Source organism: Barbus barbus (genome assembly GCF_936440315.1).
Source record: "Barbus barbus genome assembly, chromosome: 19".
In the NCBI taxonomy this organism is placed as follows: domain Eukaryota; kingdom Metazoa; phylum Chordata; class Actinopteri; order Cypriniformes; family Cyprinidae; genus Barbus; species Barbus barbus.
Genome location: NC_136747.1, coordinates 30,177,626 through 30,198,409, shown reverse-complemented (window position 1 = coordinate 30,198,409; position 20,784 = coordinate 30,177,626). Strand labels below are relative to the sequence as shown.

At 37.7% G+C, this 20,784-nt stretch overlaps 1 protein-coding gene across 4 annotated transcripts in view; it reads left to right on the top strand.

Annotated features, from left to right (window-relative positions):
- Positions 1-12,435, top strand: part of LOC306885755 (A-kinase anchor protein 9-like) — a 120,248-nt gene extending 107,813 nt beyond the window's left edge. For all 4 annotated transcript variants that reach the window (XM_079442525.1, XM_079442523.1, XM_079442524.1 and 1 more), the window contains 8 exons: positions 1,727-1,838; positions 1,947-2,129; positions 4,812-5,009; positions 5,935-6,167; positions 8,240-8,331; positions 9,418-9,547; positions 10,895-11,028; positions 11,811-12,435. In XM_079442525.1, coding sequence (XP_079298651.1) covers positions 1,727-1,838; positions 1,947-2,129; positions 4,812-5,009; positions 5,935-6,167; positions 8,240-8,331; positions 9,418-9,547; positions 10,895-11,028; positions 11,811-11,854 — 1,126 coding nt within the window. In that variant the 3' untranslated portion in view covers positions 11,855-12,435. The remainder of the gene's footprint in view (positions 1-1,726; positions 1,839-1,946; positions 2,130-4,811; positions 5,010-5,934; positions 6,168-8,239; positions 8,332-9,417; positions 9,548-10,894; positions 11,029-11,810) is intronic.
- Positions 12,436-20,784: the final 8,349 nt, after the last annotated feature.

The following is a 20,784-nucleotide window of genomic DNA, read 5'->3' as shown; positions in this document are numbered from 1 at the left end:
TACAATTCCTGCCGGCCCGAGACTCGAACCCACAACCTTTGGATTACGAGTTCGTCTCTCTAACCATTAGGCCACGACTTCCCCAAAACCCTGTACAAACCCTGAAAGAAATGATGTAATAACATTTGACCATTTCTACCACAACAGCATGGTTATAGACAGTGTTACTGCTTCTGGTTCTCTACGTCAGCGCGGTTTGATCTGTTATAGCAGATAATTCTGTGCAGAATATGAATGCATCTCACTAGATCTCAAAGCAACCTTTATTCTTTGTGTCTGGAGCCCTGCAGACTCCTTAATGATTCATAAAATGCAAGTCAGCGGAGCGGCTACCAGCACTTTGAGCGTCAAAAAAACTAATCAGGCTACACAAAATGAATCCCCGTGGCCTCTGACGATATATTGAGGTCTTATAAAGTGAAATGATCAGTCTGTGCAAGAAACTGAACATTATAACATTATTACCTGCAATCCAGAGCGTTAGGTAAACGGGGAAATCTGGTTTCAAGGAATGGTTCAATTCACTAGTTCATTTACCGTAATCACAAAATGATGCAACATATATGTGACCCTGCAGCACAGAAGCAGTCATGAGTAACACAGGTATATTTGTAGCAATAGCCAACAATACATTGTATGGGTCAAAATTATACATTTCTCTTTTATGACAAAAATCATTAGGCTATTAAGATCATGTTCCATGAAGATATTTAGTAAATTTCCTACTGTAAATATATCAAAACTTCATTTCTGATTAGTAATATGCATTGCTAAGAACTTCATTTGAACAACTTTAAAGGAGATTTTCTCAATATTTAGATTTTTTTGCTCCCACAGATTCCAGATTTTCAAATAGTTGTATCTCAGACAAATATTGTCCTATCATAACAAACCATACATCAATGGAAAGATTATTTACATTTATATTTCACAAAATGGACCTTTATGACTGGTTTTGTGGTCCAGGGTCACATTCACATATAAGCAATTATTATTAAAGCACCCAATGATAATGTGAAAGAAGAATAAAGACTTAGAATATTAAAAGCAAATAGTATATGTTCCCACACTAGTCTTAATCAACTTGTTATAGAAACCATTAAAACGTTAATTTCACACCTTCATTCAAGTGTTGGGTTCATCAGCGGCTCATTGGTCTTCGGTCCGAGTCGAACTGTTTCCTCAGTTCAGTGACAGTGGAGGAACTGGAGCGCAGAATCAGTTCATTCATCACAGGATCAGAAACATTTTGGCTCATTTCCAGTCGGAGTGACTGTCAAGCGTCTAAAAGTGAGTTTTGATTGAGTAACTTGTAGATCTGTGCTGCTCGAGTCACGAACTGATTCAGAAACCTCAGTCCTATTTGATGAACTGATTCATCCAGTTCACCAAAAAAAGTTCAAATGAATCGTTCATAAACCAGACATCAAACCGTTTACCTGAGGCTCTGGATTACAGGTAATAATGCTGTAAATAATATTCAGTTTCTTGCACAGACTGATCGTTTCACTTCATAAGACCTCCAAATATCATTAGGAGCCACAGGTATTAATTTTGTGTTGCCTGTATATGCTTTTCGTGACTCTCAAAGTGCCGGTAGCCATTGACTTGCACTTTATGAATCATTAAGGAGCCCGGTTTCAGTTAAAAATCATCTTTAATGTTCTACTGAAGAAAAAAGTCAGTTGTACAGGTGTTGCAACCCATGACCTGTGTGTGTGTGTAGGTTGTCTGGTCAAGCGCCGGACCGGGATAATCTAGCATGGCTGCACAGTAATGTACAGGATGTGATGTCACTGTTACAGCATATCCCATCAGCCCCCTCTGCTCTTCCGGAGGTGAGTGAGCACATTTACATGCCTGTTAACAGAATGTGGCTTATTCATATAATGGACCTTTGTTAAATACATGTTTGATTATATAAATGTGTGTGTGTGTGTGTGTAGAGCGCCATGCTGCTGGCGGGAGGATCGTCCAGTCTGCTAAACGAGCGTTTACTCAGACAGAACGCAGAGCTCACGGGATTCGTCAGCCGACTGACAGAAGAGAAGAACGACCTGCGAAACCAGTTACTGAAGCTGGAGGAGGAGCTGCGCAGATACAGACAGAAGAAAACCACCGCCGAGAGCGTGAGTGAACCAATGAATGTGAATGAATGAATCAGTTATAGAAGAAAACCACCGCCGAGAGCGTGAGTGAACCAATGAATGAGTGAATCATTGAATCAGTTATAGAAGAAAACCACCACTGAGAGCGTGAGTGAACCAATGAATGAGCGAATGAATGAATCAGTGAATCAGTTATAGAAGAAAACCACCACCGAGAGCAGAGAGCATGAGTGAACCAATGAATGAGTGAATGAATGAATCAGTGAATCAGTTATAGAAGAAAACCACCACCGAGAGCATGAGTGAACCAATGAATGAGTGAATGAATGAATCAGTGAATCAGTTATAGAAGAAAACCACCGCCGAGAGCGTGAGTGAACCAATGAATGAGTGAATGAATGAATCAGTGAATCAGTTATAGAAGAAAACCACCACCGAGAGCATGAGTGAACCAATGAATGAGCGAATGAATGAATCAGTGAATCAGTTATAGAAGAAAACCACCACCGAGAGCATGAGTGAACCAATGAATGAGTGAATGAATGAATGAATCAGTGAATCAGTTATAGAAGAAAACCGCCGCCGAGAGCGTGAGTGAACCAATGAATGAGTGAATGAATAAATCAGTGAATCAGTTATAGAAGAAAACCACCACCGAGAGCATGAGTGAACCAATGAATGAGTGAATGAATGAATCAGTGAATCAGTTATAGAAGAAAACCACCACCGAGAGCATGAGTGAACCAATGAATGAGCGAATTAATGAATCAGTGAATCAGTTATAGAAGAAAACCACCACAGAGCGTGAGTGAACCAATGAATGAGTGAATGAATGAATCAGTGAATCAGTTATAAAAGAAAATCAGCACCGAGAGCATGAGTGAACCAATGAATGAGCAAATTAATGAATCAGTGAATCAGTTATAGAAGAAAACCACCACAGAGTGTGAGTGAACCAATGAATGAATGAATCAGTGAATCAATTATAGAAAAAAACCACCACCGAGAGCATGAGTGAACCAATGAATGAGTGAATGAATGAATCAGTGAATCAGTTATAGAAGAAAACCACCGCCGAGAGCGTGAGTGAACCAATGAATGAGTGAATGAATGAATCAGTGAATCAGTTATAGAAGAAAACCACCACCGAGAGCATGAGTGAACCAATGAATGAGTGAATGAATGAATCAGTGAAACAGTTATAGAAGAAAACTACCACCGAGAGCATGAGTGAACCAATGAATGAGCGAATTAATGAATCAGTGAATCAGTTATAGAAGAAAACCACCACAGAGCGTGAGTGAACCAATGAATGAGTGAATCAGTGAATCAGTTATAGAAGAAAACTACCACAGAGCGTGAGTGAACCAATGAATGAGTGAATCAGTGAATCAGTTATAGAAGAAAACTACCACAGAGCGTGAGTGAACCAATGAATGAGCAAATTAATGAATCAGTGAATCAGTTATAGAAGAAAACCACCACAGAGTGTGAGTGAACCAATGAATGAATGAATCAGTGAATCAATTATAGAAAAAAACCACCACCGAGAGCGTGAGTGAACCAATGAATGAGTGAATGAATGAATCAGTGAATCAATTATAGAAAAAAACCACCGCCGAGAGCGTGAGTGAACCAATGAATGAGTGAATGAATGAATCAGTGAATCAGTTATAGAAGAAAACCACCACCGAGTGCGAGTGAACCAATGAATGAGTGAATGAATGAATCAGTGAATCAGTTATAGAAGAAAACCACCACCGAGAGCGTGAGTGAACCAATGAGTGAGTGAATGAATGAATCAGTGAATCAGTTATAGAAGAAAACCACCACCGAGAGCGAGTGAACCAATGAATGAGTGAATGAATGAATCAGTGAATCAGTTATAGAAGAAAACCACCACCGAGAGCGTGAGTGAACCAATGAATGAGTGAATGAATGAATCAGTGAATCAGTTATAGAAGAAAACCACCACCGAGAGCGTGAGTGAACCAATGAATGAGTGAATGAATGAATCAGTGAATCAGTTATAGAAGAAAACCACCACCGAGAGCGTGAGTGAACCAATGAATGAGTGAATGAATGAATCAGTGAATCAGTTATAGAAGAAAACCACCACCGTGAGCGCGAGTGAACCAATGAGTCAGTGATCAATTACAGTCAAAGAAAACCACTGCCGAGAGCATGAGTGAACCAATGAATGAGTGAACGAATGAATCAGTGAATCAATTATAGAAGAAAACTACCGCCGAGAGCGTGAGTGAACCAATAAATGAGTGAATGAAAGAATCATTGAATCAATTACAGACAAAAAAAAACAAACACCGCCGAGAGTGTGAATGAACAAATCTATGAATCAATTACAGACAGAAAAAAACTACCGCAGAGAGTGAGTGAACAAATGAATCAATCAATCAGTCAGTGAATCAATTACAGACAGATGAACACCAAATCAGAGAGCGTGAGTGAACGAATGAATCAGTTAGTGAATGAATGAATCAGTGAATCAGTTACAGACAGAAGAAAGTTAATCATGAATGAATCAGTGAATCAGTTACAGACAAAGAAAACCACTGCCTAGAGTGTGGGTGAATGAATCAGTGAATCAGAATCTTTCTTTTTTGTAGGAGGTGATGTTAAATGTACTTACAGACGATGTGGAAGCAGCATTTATAAAGTGACGTTGTTCTTGTGGTTAAACAGAGTTGGAGCCGGGCTGGTGTGGAGCGTCAGGAGCTGGTGGTGTTTTCTAGCGAGCGTGACTCGTGGGCTCAGGAAAGGAATCGTTTGGAGAAGTCTCTCCGTCAGGCCGAGGCAGAACTGACCCGTCTGAGAGCAGAGATGCGCGCCGAAACACTGCGGGATCTGACCGGAGCCGATCTGGACAACACAGCCCTGAGGGTGAGTGCTCAATACACACGCATGTATACATTTCAGAAAAATATGTTAAGTTCATGTATTAAATATATTTATGTACAATATAAATTATATGAATATAAATATAGACGTAAATATTTTCAAAATATGTACTGTATGTGTGTGTATTTATACAGTATATATAATAAATATACACAGTATACATTACGTAAACACAAACGTTTATTTTGGATGCGATTAATCGTTTGACAGCACTAAATATAATATAATACAATATAACGAATATGAAAAATGAAGCAGATATTGGTCATGAATTTAATTTGAGTAAATCTAGTGTATATACACAGAAATTTTGAAGTATACACTGCAACCCGTCAAAATAAAAGTTGGTTTAACTTGAAGAAATTGTTGCAGAAATATATTACTGTAATTCAGTCGAATGCAAGTAATACTGCTGCTACTACTACTGTTGAAAAGTTGATAAAACTTTATTTTTTAAGGAATAATCACACAATATTTCTTCCATGTTTCAATATGAATAGAAAAAAATTACGGGTTTCATTTTCATATTTTTTGCCTTCGGTTTATAACCAGAAAAATGTAAATAAACAACACAGAATTTCAAAAGGCTATTGTAGGAATAAATATAAATAGTATATTACTTAATTTGAACAACTTTAAAGGAGATTTTCTCAATATTTAGATTTTGTTTGCACCTTGGGTAATATTTGGTACATAAATAGTTGTACCAAATATTGTCGTATCCTAACAAACCATACATCAATGGAAAGATGATTTATTCAGACCCCTATGACTGGTTTTGTGGTCCAAGGTCACATATTAGACATGGTTTTTAATTAATACAATTCAATATAACCATTAAAAAGGAGTCCAGAAAATTTAAAACGAAAAAAAAAGATTTTTTTTCGCCGCCCATCTGTCTCCACAGAGGATGTATGGGAAATACCTGCGTGCCGAGAGCTTCAGGAAGGCTCTGATCTATCAGAAGAAGTATCTTCTGCTGCTGCTGGGAGGCTTTCAGGAGTGTGAGGAGGCCACGCTGTCTCTGATCGCCCGGATGGGCGGCTTCCCCGCACACACCTGTCTGGAGTCTGTGAGCCATCAGCGCAGGGGCCTCACACGCTTCAGATCGGCCGTGCGCGTCTCCATCGCCCTCTCCAGGTACACACACACCTTCACTGTTCACTAGGGATGTAACGATGAACCGCGAGCCGGTAGAAAATAAATTAAAAAATTTGACGATTTAAATCCGTTGAGATGCCAAACAAATCGCAATGCAACTGTTATATGACTGTATCTCTGAGAACTGACTGTCTTTAGAAAAGTTTACATGGTATTTTCTTCTCATCTTGCCTCTGAACGATGCATATTAAAGTAGTGTTCATATACAGCTGCTTATGACACTGTATCATTGCTGTTCATAGCGGTAACCAAGGAAACACAGTATCATTGCTGTTCATAGCGGTAACCAAGGAAACACAGTATCATTGCTATTCATAGCGGTAACCAAGGAAACACTGTATCATTGCTGTTCATAGCGGTAACCAAGGAAACACTGTATCATTGCTGTTCATAGCGGTAACCAAGGAAACACTGTATCATTGCTGTTCATAGCGGTAACCAAGGAAACACTGTATCATTGCTGTTCATAGCGGTAACCAAGGTAAACACTGTATCATTGCTGTTCATGAGCGCCACCTGCTGGCAGAGAGTGAATCTGCGTCTCATTCAGCTCGTCTGCTGTTTTCTTCAGATATCTTTTATGTAGTATAGTTTCACAAAACACTTTGTTTTTGCTTCAGATTTTGAAATGATACAGTCTGTAATTTAGATTAAAAACTGCTCGTGCTGCATCTTTGTTTGGATCATGATTAAAATGCAGTGGTTGCCTCTCATTTTAAATGGAAAGAGCTTAGTTTGTTTATATGAACAGATTTATTTTATTTGTGTAACTTCCTTTTTTGATTTGAGGTTTGTTGTAAAATTTCAATTTAGTTTTGTTATATTTCAATTTCACAAAGAAATGAGCAGCAATAGCCTAATAAAAGGACACCTTTTCTTTACTGTATAATGTCTTCAATCTCATTTTGTTAAAGAAAATCATGAGAAAATCGAATCGTGAACCGAATCATGCGTGGAGTGAATCGTTACATCCCTACAGTTCACATGGTGCTCAATGGTAATAGTGTTTATTTTGACATTTTATTTTCAATATGTAGTGATTTAATTCACTTTTAGTAATTGGCTTTTGTTTTTATTTTAAAAATATTTCTTTATTTTAGTCTTACGTTGTTGTGCTTTTTTATTTAATATTTTAAGTGTTGTAAAATTATTTATCTTAATTTTATATTTTTCTGATTAAATAATAATTTTTTGGTTTATTTTCAAAGTATTCATCTTGTTTTGATTTTTTTTTTTACATTTTTGGGAGTTTGTTCATTGATAAAGATTTGTTTTGATGGTTTTTATTTTAAAATTATTAGTTCATTAGTTCAAATTTTTTGAGCGTTAATTAATTTTAGTAAGTGTTTTGTTTTAATAGTTTTCTTTTAATTTTTAAATTTTGTGATTTTAAGTCATTTCTGGTGTTTTAATTGTTTTTAATTTAAAAATGGTTTATTTTCATTTGTATGATTTATTTTTAGTAAAGTGTTTTCATTTCATTGTTATTATTTAAAAAAATGTCTATATGATTGTTTTATTGTGATTGTTTTTGTTTTAAAAAATATTTATTTTAATTTTACATTTTGGTGATTTAAGTGTTTTGTTTTCATTGCTTATTTTAAAATTATTTGTTTATTTTAGATCTTAATTTTTGTGATTTTTAAATTTTCGGTCAGAATTTTTTTAAATTTGTTTTGATTTTAAAAAATGTTATTATAATTTGACATTTTTGTTTAAGTCATTTTTAGAGTTTGATTAGTTTTATTTTTTAATTATTTTAAATTTAAAAAATTTTATGTGTTTTACTTTGATTGTTTTTATTTAAAAAATTATTTACTTTAATTTGAATAAATTTAATTATTAGCTTTTCCTCAAACCCTCTGTTAAAGTAACTGACAGAGTCAGAGTTGACCGAGCCATTAGAGAGATGTTTCAGGTTTGCTCTTTAAATTTGACGGTCAAGTCACAGAGTCCTGTTTAAAGACGGTTCTGGCTTCAGCGTGATGTAAGTGTATTATCTAGTGGACACTGATTGTCTGGTAATGCTGGATGAACACTGTCTCCTGCAGGATGAGGTTTCTGGTGAAGCGATGGCAGAGAGCAGCTGGAGGAAGTGTGGCGTCTCAGATTGTCAACAGAAACGGCCTCGCTCAGATCACAGGTGACAGTCTCACATCACACACAAACACCTGATACAGGACAACACAGTTTTAGGAGCAAGAAACGTCTTATTGTTGTGTTACTGCTTCATATTTGTATTGAAACCGTGGTACATTTCATTTTTCAGGATTCTTTGATGAATAGAAAGCATTAGGGATGTAATGATATTATCAATATCGCAATATGGCGATAGCAAAACTGTCTCGATATTATCACGGTCACATGACGATATGAAACGATAGGTCTTCTGGGTAAAACGTGGGCCATTATGCTTTGGTCACCTATGAGAGTCACCTGTGAGATTTTGTTAGATCCAATGAGAAAGTGTTTTTATGCGGCTGGGGGGGGGTCTATAAGGGTAAATAAAGAACTGGTTTTGTATAGTGTTTTCTTTACTCTTTAATTCAAAATCTGTGTCTAAAAAGGTCATATTTTATCTCTTCGGGGTCTGAGATGTGGGAACGGCAAACAATTTGCATTCTAGGTCAGCATCGCCGTCTAATCAGCCAATGTTGTCTAAAATAGTCTGCATAGCACTTTGACCCAGTTTGATTTTGACCAAATATATTCAATCTTGATTTTTGTCAAATGTTGCAACAGTGTTTTTTTTTTTTTTTTTTTGAGAAAAAAAGACTGTTTTGGACATAAGGTAAAAAAAACAAAAAACTTTAACTACATATGAGCATGTAAAGCAAATATGTGACCCTGGAGCACAAAACCAGTCATAACGGCCAATTGTTCAAAACTGAGATTTATACATCATCTGAAATACAATATTTGGCTGAGATGCAATTATTTGAAAATCTGAGGGTGCAAAAATGGATAAAATCAGCTTTAAAGTTGTCCAAATGAAGTGCTTAGCAATGCATATTACTAATCAAAAATTACGTTATATATTTATGATAGGAAATTTACAAAATTAGCACAATAAATTTTATATCGTGGACTTTATCTTACAGTATTATCGTATTGTGAGATTTTGATATCGTTACATCCCTAGAAAGCATTTATTCGAAATGGCAATGTTTTGTGACATTATAAATGTACGTATGAAGTATTAATTTGTTGTGTTAAATGTTGACTGAAGGTGCGGATGTGAGGAACGAGTCGTCGTATCTTCACCCCGGCGGTGTGGAGGCGTTCAGAGAGAGACGAGCGACCAGCCGTGGACGTACGGGACGAGACTCTCCTCGCTCCGCTGCATCGCTCCAGCACAGGTGCAAACACACACAGCCATTCATTATATACAAACATTCAATAATCACACATCAGTTTTGGCTGAGAAATCACCCCCAAAAGATCATGTGATGTCATTACTGTGTTTGATGAGAGAAGCATTTAAAATGTAGCTTTAGGAAGAAAGTTTTTATTTAACATTGAAAGAATAATGATAATAAATGGACATTAATGTTTATATAATGAATATTGAAATATGAAATGAAGTCACTGTTTTAATGAGCGAGTCATTGAATCATTCATTCTGCTGATTTGTTCAAGCAGCTGATTCATTCAGAAACAAAGCATGTGATTGTCTTTGTGAATGAGTCACTGAATCATTGACTCACTTGATTCATTCAGTTAATTCTTTCAACATTCATAAAGACAGTCATTTGAATTGTTTCTGAATGAATGAACTGTTGGAATGAGTCGAGTAAATCAATGATTCAGTGACTACTTCATAAGTACGCTCAGTTGATTTGTATCTGAATTAATTAGTCAACTGAACAAAATGAGCGATTCGGATGATTAAATGATTCATTCATAAAGATGGTCATTTGATTTGTTTCAAAATAAATCAGCTGTTTGAACGAATCAAGCAAGTCAGTGATTCAGTGACTCATTCATAAAAACAGTCATTTGATTAGTTTCTGAATGAATTAACTGTTCGAATGAATCGAGTGTCAGTGATTCAGTGACTCATTCATAAAGACGGTCATTTGAATTGTTTCTGAATTAATTAGCCAACGAACAAAATTAGCAAGTCAACGATTCAATGACTCATTCATAAAGAGGGTTTCTGAATGATAATTCTTTCAATATGAATGAATTTGTTCAAACAGCTGATTCATTCAGAAACAAAGCATGTGACTGGCTATACTGAATCATTGACTCACTTGATTCATTCAGACAGTTCATTCATTCAGAAACGAATCAAATGACTGTTTTTATGAATGAGTCACTGAATCATTGACTTACTCGATTCATTCAGACAGTTCATTCATTCAGAAACGAATCAAATGACTGTCTTCAATGAGCCACTGAATCATTGACTTACTCGATTCATTCAGACAGTTCATTCATTCAGAAACGAATCAAATGACTGTTTTTATGAATGAGTCACTGAATCATTGACTTCGTTCAAACAGCTGATCTTCTTTATGAATGAATCATTGAATCATTGACTCACTCATTCTGTTCAGTTGGCTAATTTATTTGGAAACAATTCAAATGACTGTTTTTACGAATGAGTCATTGAATCATTGAGGGGATTCATTGAGAAATGAAGTAAGTGAATGCATCATGTTCATCAGTAAGATGACGGACAGGTCTGTTTGGGGCTGTAGGTTTCACTCGATGGCCGGTGATGGCGGAGGTTTGCCGTGTTCACACCTGCAGAACTATGACCCTGACCGCGCTCTCACCGACTACATCTCTCGTCTGGAGGCTCTGCAGAGACGTCTGGGCAGTGTGCAGTCAGGTAACCACGGCAACATGACCACGTCACCATAGTTACAGGAGAACACTGTTATCACGATGAGGCCCCGTTCACACCAAGAACCATAACTATAACCATAACGATATTAGTGGACGATATCATCTGTTTATTCTCAGCACACGCTCGTCTGCTGCTTCTCGATGGGTGTCAGTGTTTGTATCGTTCATCAGCTGATAAAATCATTCTGAAACTGATTCCAACAATATCATTTCTCTGTGCCTTTATGGTTATAGCTGTGGTGTGGACTCTGCTATTCTTTAATATTGAGAGATTTTTAGAACTATATCTTTATCATAATCTTTATAGTCACTGTGTTTGGTGTGAACGGGCCTTTATTGCACTGATTCAGCAGATTCAATGATTCAAATCTAGTTTCAAATCACTTCATTTATTTATTGGGTTTATCCACAATTCAAAATATTATTAGTTATTTAGAAAAAAAAAAAGTGGACAGAAATACTGAGCTCTTGATGTGTTTTGAATTTCTACAGCAGAGCAAAACATCTATAATCACATCAATAATTACTGATTTCAGTCCAACTGAGCCTTGACTATGTTATTAACTAAATATGTATTTCATGATCTCCCATTGTCATTTATATATGACATAAATGTTAATCCATCTCTCTCTCTCTCTCTCTCTCTCTGTATGTAAAGCATGTAAAGCTTTCTGAATGGCAAGCGCTTGCTGTCTTCTGTAATATCATTTAGAAATAATAAAGGACTAGATTTGATTTCATTAAGGAATGGATTTTTTCCCGCAGGTTCCTCTTCGTACGCTCAGTTGCACTTTGGAGTCAGAAGATGAAGGTCTTCATTTACATTGAAACTGGCTTGAAGAAACTCAGTTGCCTTCTCTTGTGCTGAGCTGCTGTGCTTTTGTATTCTGACCATAAACGTGTACAACTCTGTGGGACCAAAACCACGTTTGTTTCTTTTGTTGTTTTGTGTTTGTGTGAATCATCTTATAATCAAGCTCTCGTTGGCAGCACTTGAAACCGCTTCAGCGTCTGTACATTAGTTCTACCTTATTTGTTGTTAAAGGAAAGCAATCATGTTACTGTATATTTGTGGAATGCTAATTTAAGTTGATTAATTTAAGAGGTGTTGAGAGAGTTTGGACCAGGACGGCTGCTATCGGTCTCTGGATAACACGGCTGCTGCGCTTAACGACGCTGTACTCGTCAGAAACACACCAAACCAGCCTCGTTAAGGCTTTCAGAGCAGCTCGCTGTTATCAGATACTCTAAACTGTGTTTTATTCGCTCGCTCCCATGAGAAGACCAGAGGACATTTGTAGAAGACATATTTTTGTAAAGGTAGGAGCTTCGGAATTTATGGGTATTTTGTCAAAACTGAAATAAAAATTAATATAATATTTGAAAACTGCCTTTGACTTTGTTCTCTTTTTCTGTATCCTGCTTCATTTTTTTGAGTATGATACTGTATGTAATAATCATTTATGCATGACTGGACTAAAAATCAAAACCTTTTCCAGTAAATCACGTATATTTACAGTTCATCGGAAATCACTTCATTTATTGAGTTCATCAACAATTCAAAAATGTTTATCAATCATTATTTAAGAAAGAAAAAAGAGATCGGGAGAGGAGGTGCAGTAAAGTCCAAGTCCAAGAACCTGCACTCAGACAGATCCAGAGCAAGGAGGCTGTGGGTGAGATGGACACTGGGGAGAGGCTGGTGGGGGAAAGTGGGGTAAATGGGAGAGGTGGGGGTGGAGGGGTTTTGGAAAAGGTCATGTCAATTCTTCTAGACGTGAGATGGAGGGGGATAGCTTTTTGCTTTGTAAATGTTTACGCCCCAGGTAAACTGGGAGATAGAGAGGGGTTTTTAGAAAGTTTGAGTGCAAGTTTGTACACAAATAGACTGCTAGTGCTGGGAGGGGATTTTAATGTGTCTTTGAATAATGCTTCTGGTAGTGCGCTAGCTCACCTAGTGACAGGTTTTTCACACTGTGATTCCTTTCAGGGGGCGGGAGGGAGGGTACCTACCCAAACAGTAGGCAGGAGGCGGCACGTTTGGACTATCTTTTTTTGCCATCATATGTGAAGGTGTTTAATTATACTCAGGTTCCCATGTGGTGTTCAGACCACTGTCTGGTGGAGGTGGGAGTTGAGAGGCGGGGGAGGGGGTATGGAGGTTCAATACTTCTTTTCTGAATATCAAGGTATTTTGTATAGCGCTGTTTAATTTGGTATCCAGTTGGAAAAATCTGCAAGGCCTGTTTCAGTCAAGAGGGGAGTGGTGGGAGGGATTCAAGGAGAGGGTAGCTTTTTTTTGCTGTAATTGGGGCAGGGAGAAGGCAAGAAGTAAGCGGGAAAAAGTTGGTAAGTGGTCAGAGGAGCTGCAGGCTCTATGGACAGGTGGTGCTTTGGGGACAGCTGAGGGATGGTCTAGGGCTAGGTATCTGCAGGATGCAATGAGGGATCATTACTGGGAGGAAGCTAAGTCTTTTTTGCAAGGTTCAAGTGTCCGGAAGCGTCTTTATGATGAAAAGCCAACCAGCTTTTTCTTTGCAACAGTGCGGGGTAGGCAAAGGAAAAGTTATATAGAGGGTTTGAGGGGTGAAAGGGGGCTACAGACCTCAGTGAAGGGGATGCTGGAGGTGGCTGAGGGGTTTTATAAAGAGTTATTCAGTGATAGAACTCCTTCAGTTACAGCATATGGGAAGGTTTTGGATGGTCTGGAAGGGGTACTTGAGGATAAGGAAAGGAGAGCACTAGAAGGGCCCCTGACCTTGCAAGAAGTTAGTGCCGCAGTGGCTTCTTTGAAAAAAGGCACAGCTCCAGGATGTGATGGCCTTCCAGCTGCCTTTTATGAGTTGGTTTTTCCGTGCGTAGGAAAGGAATTGGTGGGAGTGTACCAGGAATGCTTTAGAAGAGGGGAGTTGGTAGAGACAATGAGAACAGGGTTGGTAACATTATTGTATAAGAAAGGGGCGAAGGAAGAGTTGGGGAATTGGAGGCCTATCACTTTGCTGAACACAGATTACAAAGTGTTGGCAAAAGTCTTGACAGAGAGACTTAAGGTCATAGGAGCAGTTGTCCAGTCGGACCAGACGTGTGGGGTGCCTGGCAGGTCAGTCTCTATGAACTTGGCTCTAGTCAGAGATATAATCAGCTGGGCAGAGCAAAGGCAGCTTCCCTTAGCCATCTTGAGCTTAGATCAGGAGAAGGCCTTTGACAGGGTCAGCCATTCCTTTCTGGAGGCAACTTTGAGGCGCATGGGGTTTGGTCCAGTGTTCAGAGTGTGGGTTAGATTGCTCTATAAGAAGGTTTTCAGTAGAATAGGGATAAATGGCCACTTTACAGAAAGGGTGGAACAGTTGGGGGGAGTGCGGCAGGGGTGTCCTTTGTCCCCCCTTCTTTATGTTTTGTCTTTGGAACCTCTGTTGGGGGCTTTGAGGGCGGTGCCTTCTCTTAGCGGCGTTCACTTGCCTGGAGGGAGAGGCATATGTGCCAAAGTGGCTGCTTATGCAGATGACACAACCTTGTTTTTGACCTCACAGCGTGACTTCGAGGTGGTGGGTAGAATCCTGGAGGAGTTTTGCCAGCTGTCTGGGGCACAAGTAAATGTGGGTAAGTCATCAGTCATGTTCTTTGGTCAGTGGGCTGAAAGAGCAGAGGCAAGAGGAGGGTTTAGTATTTGTGTAGATGAGTTGAAAATTCTCGGAGTCAGATTTTATAGAGGAGAGAGCGCTAAGGAGAATTGGGAGGCAAGGCTGAAGGTAGTGCGGGGGAAGATGGTAAGGTGGAATTCTAGAGGGTTGTCTTTGTGGGGAAGGTTAGAGGTGGTAAAGGCTGATCTTCTTCCAAACCTAAATTACTTATCTTATGTGTTTCCAGTTCCTTTTTGGTTTGGGAGAAAGTTAGAAAAGTTAGTTTTCTCTTTTTTGTGGAAGAATAGCATTGAAATGGTTGCTAGGGGGCAGATGTATAGGCCGATGAGGGATGGCGGGAGGGGGGTAGCATGCATTCCATTGAAGAAGGAGGCTATTTTCTGCTCATGGGCAGCTCGCCTAGCATCCCAAGAGAGGGAGCACAAGGCTAGGTTTTGAACCCAGTTTTGGCTGGCTTTTCCTTTGAGGTCTTTGGGCAATTGGAGGGGAACAAGGCCCTGGTCGGTAAATAGGCCAGAGCATTATCGCAGGGCGGCGGACTTTATTGCGCGGAAGCCTTGGTGTTTAGAGCAGTCCCTGATTTTAGAGCAAAGAAAACTGTATCATAAATTTTGTCCACTTTCATCTGTGGTGCCCGAGAAACAGCTGCAAAATGGGTTCATGGTGCAATATGGAAGAGTGCGTATTGTCCCACAAGTTCAAAAGCCAATTTAGGAAAATTGGAAAGTACTAAAAATGTGGGGTTTGTTAAAGCAGTATGTCTATTAAGAAGATCTTATCCTCCTGAGATCCCCCCCCAAAAAGCTTTGTGGATTTAGTATTTTTTCATGTCATTACATTGTTTAGAGCATAAGAAAAAAAAAAACATTTTTTATTCATATTTTATTGTATGTTCTCTGTAGAGGACACTAGGACTCAGTTTTTCTCAAAATAAATAAAATGGCATGAATAGACATCAAAATTTTTTTTTAAATCGCCGATCAGTTTTTAGGTTTCAGGATTTTTTTGTACTAAACTTTGTTTAACGATGATTCTCAACTATGTTATAAAATGTATAACAAAATGATTTGATATACCATTTTGTTTTACGCAATATCTAAACATTTCCATAAACTGGTTTTCCCATTAAACAGTGTATACACTGTATCTAATTTGCATATTAATGTGTTGCTGTTGGGACAGCATGTTGAAAAATGAATTGTCATAATGGGAGTAATAATTAGCTAGATTTTCATAATAATATCTAATATTTCATAAGACAAAATAATGTATGATTTATTTTCCTATTCAGTTATGTCTCCCAAAATGCATAATAAACATGCTTTTAGTCCTGGTGTCCTCCACAGTGGACCTGTATGAAATGATGTCCTGTTTCATAACAGGAAGCCATATTTGACTTTGAATTTGAAAACCCATAACATTTTCCTGAGATGATTTAAATGACAATTACAAAATATAATCATATTTCCATAGGGATGTAAAATATTTCACTAAATTAAATTTATCCATTTTTAAAGACCGAGGAGAGGGAGTGGTCCTGATGAAACTACCAAACATTTAGTATCTCTGTAAAGCCCTGAATGTGCTCTGTACAGGACACCCAGACTTACATCTGTGACATGTCTCGGAGAAATACACTGAAATATAATGTCTTCTACAGAGGCAAAAACTCCAGAGCTGGGTCTCAGGAGGATGTATGTCCGTTTGAAAGTGTCATCTATGTTGGCTGAGAAACAGCATTGTGAATTGTGCTGATGCCACCATATAGCTGTTTGCATTGTCCTGTGTGACAAGTTCAAAGGCAATTAGAAAAAAGTGCTCAAAAGTTAGATTTTGTTACAATACAATAAATATGGATATTTTTCTTACAAAAACACATCAATTCACTACAGGAGGCCTTTATTCACCCCCCGGAGTCGTGTCAGGCATGCTTTAATATGGATGGATCCGCTTTATTTGGCCACTTTTGGACCGTTGAATAAAAACAGCCACCCATGCCATTATAAAGCTTGGAAGAGCCAGGACACTTTTTAATATAACTCCGATTTGATTCGTCTGAGAGAAGAAAGTCATATACACCTAGGATGCCTGGAGGGTGAGTAAATCATGGGCTAATTTTCATTTTTGGGTGAACTAACCAGTCCACTTTAACACAACACCTGTGTCGGCCGAGAAACAGCTCTGCGAAATAGGCTTATGAGGCAATACGGCTCAGTCTGACTTTTCCCACGTGCCAATTTAAAAAAAAAATTGGTTTATAAAAAAGTGGTCAAAATTAGTATTTTATTAGAGCAGTAGCTCTAGGATAAAGATCTTTTGTCCTCTTTCAAGCATCCTCTGTGGTGGATGAGAAACAGCGCTGTAAACTGGGCTGATGGCACAATATGGTTTAGTTTGCATCGCGTCATGCCACTTTCAAAGACCAATTAAACAAAACTGTTACAGTGAAATGAGCTGATGGTGAAATATGGCTCGGTTTGCACTATATCACATGCCAAATTCAAAGACCGATTAAAAAATATTGGAAAATTGACCCTTTTCACAAGACGTTTCAAGGGTCATCAGCATCGTAAATCCTTAAAGGGGGGGGGGGGTCTAAGACTATTTCATGCATGTTGAATAATTTACTTAAGAGTTGGATTCTCATGCTAAACATGGGCAAAGTTTCGTACAAGTTTCAGAAAGTTTTTCTGGAGCATGGCTCTTCATGACATCATGAAGGGTGGAACTCCTTGTATGGGCTCTTCCCCCAGAAGAACGTGTCCACACAAACATCCCAAAATCATTTGCATGTATTATCTGCATTTTATACATATCATTTATTTACTAACATATGTGAACAACACTGTGATAGACTGACTATCCATACGATTCTATTGCCTGCCCAGATCCAAGTAGTTATCGCTGCAGCCCGGAGACCTGCAAGTGGGAGGAGCTTACGCCAAGAACAGCAAGTGGGGAGGAGCTTGAGAACAGCAAGTAGGAGGAGCTTATGCTGCAAGTAGGCTGGATTTCATCGAAGTTTAAAATGATATAAATATAACGCATTTTCATAGTAGTTTAAACTGAAATTCTTAGTTTTGTCATTATTATTTGTATCCAATACCATTCACTGTCAACACTGAAATAATGTCTTTACACCTTTTACCGTGCTTCATGATGGTGTCATTTTAAATCCTTTAACTGTAGTAATTTAAGCATATTTCGGGATATTACATTTTACTTCTGCAATTCTTCTACAGTAGTCTACCAAAGAACATTCAAGTGAGATACAGTTGCACTTTGGAGGTAAATGTGTGATACATAAAGAAAATGTTGAGTACTGTTAAGAAAATGTAGTTACCATTTGCCTGTACTGCACATTTTGCTATTTTGCATATTTTTTAAAATGACAGTCTAATGCTCTTCAGAACATGTTACACAAATCAATGTATTAATCTGAAATCTCAGGCTGGGTAAATGATTTTATTTCTGATGACTCAAATGCTGTACAATCATGTATTCAGCACAATAGACTTGCATGCAGTGGACACAGCACAATCCCAGGATGCATTGCTTCTGAGTAAATTCCACGGAGCTCGCCTCGCTTGCCTCATAAGATGATATAACATAAGGTTTTTTTTATAAGGCATTATGCATTCATTATAATGCCTTACAACTTTAATTTAATTTTAACTTTAATTTTCGAAAACTTGGAAAACTTGATTTTCGCGTTGTGTGAATGAAAATGAAAATGCAAATTCATTCTTTGGACACTAGGTGCTGCTTTATCAGGCTTTACAGACCAGATGAAATGAAAATGAAATCAACCAATCACCGCAGATTATTGTCATGCAAAGGAAGGGTTTGGACAAATGAATCGTTTGGGAGTCGTTGAGCAAATAAGGTCAAAATAAATGCATATTATAAGAAAATGAAAGTGTTTTTGAGCCTGCATGCATGTCAGCCTGTTGTTGGGGACTCCAAAAACCAAAATATGAACCTTTCATAACCCATAATAGGGGCACTTTAATAATTACAACAAGAAATGCAGATCCATGAACACTAATATTGTGTGTTAGAAGCGGATTCGATCAGAACTACAAACACGAATAAAAAGTGTTAAAAAACTACAAACATGGCGGAAAGGTGAGAAGGACGGACCTGAATAATGATAAGAGTTCAGAAGAGCAATCAGAAGATAGGTTAGTTTTATTACAGTAAAATGTTCTTTTAAACTAAATATTTTGATATTTGACGGTGGTTGATTACACTTTATTTTGAGATGTATTTGTTACAGAGTAATTATACATTTTTATACATTATTTTTTTTTATAAGAGAGGGGAGAAAATTAAAAGGAAAGAAGCTTTTGTATGTAAATTTATATAAAAATAAATTACAACAATTCTATACTATGCCCACTCAGGTTTTAATGTGGTAGATGATATTATAAGACTTAAAAAAAAGAATTGCAGACATTTACGCAGATCAAGTAGGAGTTTTATTATAAGAAGCAGAATGCAACATATTGAATCAAATGAAAAATGTACCCGATATTTCTTTAGGAAAGTGTTTCGGTCTAAGACTGTTATAGAATTGAATAATCAAGATAATGAAGTCAAACAGAGGATGTATTTTTCCACATATATTAAACCATGTGTAACACGATACATGCCATGCATGGTCCTCTCAGACACCGTGACCCAGATAGCACTCAAAATTGACTCAATTATATCCCAGTATATCATTTCATGATGATAAAGTTCCCAGGATTCTGCCTATGTCTATTTTAATAACCATATTTTTATTGTCTCTGCAAGACTCTAGTTCTCAACTGAACGTGCGGGAGAAGCATTACTAAGTTTGGCCAAAGAAAACCTGTTAAAATCAACATTTTTCTATATTAATTTGTGCTTTTTTCAAATGTTTATTAAAAGTACAAAAATTCATAAACAAAAATCTGAAAAGAAGTCAATATTTTACCTTTTCGTGAAGAATTTTGTGTGTACGGTTCTAACTTCAATTTTGGTTTTCAGCATAGCAGTTAAAAATACTATAACAATACTATAAAAATGATTCAAGAAGGGAGATAAATCTGATCTAAAGTATTGGCACCCTTTGTCCTTATTGGGCACTGATGTGAAGATATTGTCAAAAGCCATTTGTTTCAGACTCCATCCCAGTATGGTAAGCTGAATTGGGAACGAACAGATATGTGGGATAAAAGGTAGATCCTCACACAAGAATTTATCATTAATAAGAGACACCTTCCTTTACATACAAGATCGTAAACTACCTTTATGTGTCGCGGGGTTGGATTTAGGAAAGGCTTTTGATAGCGTAGACCACCTTTTTTCACGTTAGTTATGGGTTTGGCGAGTCAATTCTCAGATGGATCAGTTTATTATACCCTGGATGTCGGTGAATGGTCATCTATCTCCACCTGTTATGGTCCACTCAGGAGTGAGACGGGGATGTGGTTTATCCCTCCGCTATAGAACCGTGAGCTCTGAATTGAAAGGATTATTAATACCAGGAGCATCTTGGTCTAATATTCAGATTGGGAGTTTAAACAGACAGTTAATAGAGGAAAAGCTCTCCCCAGCTGTATTTAAAATGACTCCTGTAGGTCGTCTCGTTGAATCAGAATGTATTATGGTTTGGAGGAATGTGAATGATTTTACTGTTTACCCTCCCGGGAAGGGTTGTTCTCGTCTTTCTTTGTGTCTTAGAGCAAACTGTGGAGAAGAAGAGACCATTTGTTTGTGGGATTGTGCTTATGTTTGGGTTTCTATGCGAGTATGGTTACATCATTTGTACAGAATCCCAAGTGAAGGAGATATTTGGTACGGAGAATTAGAAAAGGAGTATTTTAAGAGTTATGGAACATACCAGATATCCCGCCTTTCAATATGGTTTGAAAGATTGGTTAATTCTTTGAAATATGTGTGAAGGACAAAGGGTAACAGATTAGTTTAATTATATGATATGTATTTAAGAAATAATGTATTTGTCCCTGTAATGTGCAAAGAAGTTATATAACTAAAGCCAAACCAAAAGCTCTTCTTCATCAGCGTACGAAGACAACGACCTTTAAAATCCATTCAGTGACAAATCC